Genomic DNA, 3,859 nt, shown 5'->3' with positions numbered 1-3,859 from the left:
ATTGTAGAGTTTAAGCTTTTATGTAGATAGAATAAGCTTTGTATAAGAGTAAGCTTGTAAGTTAAAATAAAATAAATAAAAATCAGTCTTGATCGAAACCTAATCGTAAACATTACATTGGCGACGAGGAAAATATTGTTAAAAAAATTATTCAAAAAAAAAAATTAATTTATCGTTAAAAATTATTTAAATTAAAATTAAATTTTAATTAAATTTTTTTAAAAAAAAAAAGAAAAAAAATTTTTAAATCATCATATAAAATTATATGAAAAGCAGTTTGACTCGTGCAAAATAAATTATACAAAAAAATTATTTAAAAAAGAAAATTTTTGTTTTTGAAAAAAATGACACAAAATGAAAGTGTATGCTTCACAAGTACGACCATGTCAGGTGTGCGGGAGTTCAGACCGCAAGTGGACAGTTGGTGCGACTGGGTGGAGATCCTAGACTCCCATTTTGTTGAAATGGCTTGTCAGGACGACAAGATCAAGCGGTCGATCCTGTTAAAAAACATTGGAATGGAGGCTTATGGACTGCTGCGGGACATCTGTGATCCGGATCTGCCTGCAACCCAAACGTATGATAAATTGTGTACGCTTTTGGGAAGTCACTTTTCAAAGCCGATTATTATTTTTCGCGAGCGAAAAATATTTTTTGATGCTGTTCGTGAAAAAGGGCAAACAATTATGGAGTGGTTTGCACTTTTAAAAAAATTAGCAAGAAATTGTAAATTTGGGGCACAATTAAATTCGTTTGTTCTAAATAAATTCGTTACTGCTTTAGACGGTAGAACATTCGAAAGATTGTGTGAAGAAGATGAGACCTTGACAATTGAACGGGCATTAAAAATTGCAATAATTACGGAAGCAAAAAATGAAGCTTTCAAACAGCAACAAACCCATGATGTAGAGGTTAATGCCCTTTTTTAAAAGAAATTTGCATTTCAAAGGCGCAAACAGTGCGAGTACGAATAAAGCTTGCATGCATAACAAAAATGCAAACAGCGGCAGCAGCAGCGGCAGCGGCAGTAAAAAGCAACGGCAGAGCTGTAAACACTGTGGTTGGAGAAACCATGAAAGTAGTAGCTGCAAATTTAAAAATTGCAAATGCAATAATTGTGGACGTGTGGGCCATTTGGCCAATATTTGTTTAAAAAAGAAAACAATAAGTATTGTAAATAATAATGAATGCAAAAATTTTTCTAATTTAGTAAATAATTCTGATACTAATAATTTTTCAATTTTTAGTGTAGATGATAAGTGTCATCCAAAGTCACCACCTCCTTTCGTCATTGATGTAGAAGTGAACGGTGTTAAGCTCGCATTTGTGCTAGATTCTGGAGCAGCTTGTTCATTACTTTCGAAAGGCGATTTCCATAAACATTTTGGGAGAATCAAGCTAAAGAAATGCAACGATCAGTTTGTCACATACAGTGGTGATATTGTGGGGATTTTGGGTGAGTTTAGTGCTTCAATTAAGTGTCGTGGACAGTCGCACAAGTTGCGAATTGTGGTTAGTGATACGCTTAGCCGCCCTGTTTTTGGTAGGGATTTTATGTCACTTTTTGGGATGGAAATAAGCACACTGAGTCAGTTAGATGATAGAGTAGCGTTTCTAAAAAGTAGATTTTCTACAGTTTTTGCTGAAGGGTTAGGAACGTATAAGGTGCATAAGGTTAAACTTAGTCTTAAAGAGGATGCAAAACCTGTTTTTTGCAAGCCCAGGCCAGTGCCATTGGCTTGGCGTAAAGAAATCGAAAGACAGATTCAGGATTTGGTAAAAAAGGGTGTTTTAAAATTAATAGAGGATTCAGATTGGGGTACGCCGTTAGTACCAGTGTTAAAGTCTAATGGTGAATTACGTATTTGTGGCGACTATAAGTCGACCATCAATAAGCACCTGCTAGATGTGAGGTATCCGTTACCTAGGATTGAAGAACTATTTGCTTCCCTTAAAGGACAGTTCTTCACCAAACTTGATTTGTCAAATGCGTACAATCAGCTTGAATTGGTAGAAGAATCTCAACGGTTATGCGCATGGAGCACACATTTAGGTATTTTTAAGATAACCAGATTACCATTTGGTGTTAAGCCTGCCGCAGCCATTTTTCAGAAAACTATAGAAAACGCATTGCGTGGTATACCTAATGTTGTTAATTACCTGGACGATATTCTTATATCAGGAGATACTATTGAAGAGCATAGTAACTCCATTGAAAAAGTTTTGAAAAGATTAGAGAGCGTGGGTTTGCCTTTAAACGCTAATAAGTGTGTTTTCTTTCAAAAAACAATTTCCTATTTAGGTTTTGATATTGATAAAAATGGTTTGTAAAAAAACCAAGATAGGATTTCAGCAGTCGTTAATGCTCCAATACCGAACAATTTATCTGAAGTTCGTGCATTTATTGGATTAGTTAATTACTATTCCAAATTTATTCCTAAGTTTGCTGAGATTATGGAGCCGTTATATGCATTGTTAAGAAAGGGTGTTAAATTCAGGTGGACAAAATCATGTCATTATGCCTATGAAAATCTTAAAAAGGAAATTACATCCGATAGATTCCTAGCTTCTTTTGACCCCAGTAAACCTATTATTTTACAAACGGATGCGTCAAATGTCGCTATAGCCGGGACCTTGTCCCACAGTTTTCCTAATGGAACAATTAAACCGATCGCTTTCGTATCTCGAGCGCTTTCGACAGCTGAACGAAATTATAGTGCTATTCAAAAGGAAGCACTAGCCATAGTGTTTGCAGTAACTAAACTGCGACTCTATCTGCTTGGTAATAAGTTTGTTTTGCAAACTGATCATAAGCCGCTTTTGTCAATTTTTGGTGAAAATAAGGGACTACCAGTAATGGCAGCAGCTCGTATTCAGCGATGGGCTTTGACATTGTCTGGATTTGATTATACCATCGAGTATGTCAAGGGGTCAGAAAATTTTACAGACAATATTTCGCGTATACCTCAAGATTTGCTTCCTTCTGTAGATACAGAGGAAAATAGTTATATAAATTTTATAACCAAAAATAATGAGCTAAATTTAGATTTTAAGGTAATTGCAAAAGAGACTGCTCGCGACCCCTGTTTAGCGAAAGTAAAAGCCGCTATTGAAACTGGGAAGTTACATTTGTTAAAAGACAAAATATTTTCGCCTTTTCAAACTAAAAATTTAGAGCTTTCGATTGAGTGCGGATGTATATTATGGGGTTTTAGAAGTGTAATACCTTATACTTTGAAAAACCGTGTTTTAAAAGAGTTACATGCATCTCATTTAGGCATTGTAAAGACAAAAGCTTTGGCTAGGTCGTATGTTTGGTGGCCTAATATAGATAAGGATATAGTAAATCTTATAGATAGATGTATTCCATGTAAAAAGGTTCAGCCTAGTCCAAAGAAAAGCCCACTAATTCCGTGGGAAATGCCTAGCTCAGTATGGTCGCGCATTCACATTGATTTTGCCGGGCCAGTCAAGAATGTTTACTTTTTAGTCGTAGTTGATGCATACTCCAAATGGGTAGAAATTTTTAAAACAAAGCAGATAACAGCGGCATTCACGGTGGAGAAATTAGAAGAGCTATTTTGTAGGTATGGTTTAGTGGATGCCATAGTAAGTGATAATGGAACCCAATTTACAGCATGGGAATTCCAACAATTTTTAAAGGATAATGGCATCAAACAGATTCTTACACCTCCAGGGTTTCCAGCTACAAATGGGCAAGCCGAAAATTTTGTTAAAACTTTTAAAAAATCTCTTGAAGCAAGTTTAAGCTCTGGTGAAAAAGGAAGTTTAGACATAGTGCTTAAGAGATTTCTATTTGATTATCGTACTATGAAGCATTGTACAACAAGAGAGTCTC

At 35.4% G+C, this 3,859-nt stretch overlaps 2 protein-coding genes across 2 annotated transcripts; both read left to right on the top strand.

Annotated features, from left to right (window-relative positions):
• Positions 1-329: 329 nt before the first annotated feature.
• On the top strand, positions 330-1,202 carry LOC119665230. Its single transcript, XM_038074518.1, has one exon. The coding sequence runs from the start codon at positions 345-347 to the stop codon at positions 927-929; it is 585 nt and encodes a 194-aa protein (XP_037930446.1). The 5' UTR covers positions 330-344; the 3' UTR covers positions 930-1,202.
• On the top strand, positions 995-3,841 carry LOC119665229 (uncharacterized protein K02A2.6-like; the record flags this gene model as incomplete). The annotated part of the gene is made up of 4 exons (XM_038074517.1): positions 995-1,125; positions 1,248-2,267; positions 2,346-3,004; positions 3,047-3,841. Coding segments are annotated over exons 1-4 (2,605 nt in total), but the record flags the coding sequence as incomplete, so codon positions are not given.
• Positions 3,842-3,859: the final 18 nt, after the last annotated feature.

Source organism: Teleopsis dalmanni, unplaced genomic scaffold (genome assembly GCF_002237135.1).
Source record: "Teleopsis dalmanni isolate 2A unplaced genomic scaffold, ASM223713v2 unscaffolded_contig_4014, whole genome shotgun sequence".
Lineage (NCBI taxonomy): Eukaryota > Metazoa > Arthropoda > Insecta > Diptera > Diopsidae > Teleopsis > Teleopsis dalmanni.
Note: the sequence above shows the minus strand (reverse complement) of the source record. Positions and strands in the feature narration are given on the sequence as shown.

What these genes read in the sequence shown, in the direction of transcription:
- LOC119665230 (XM_038074518.1), top strand. Translation starts at nt 345, where the DNA reads ATGACACAAAATGAAAGTGTATGCTTCACAAGTACGACCATGTCAGGT.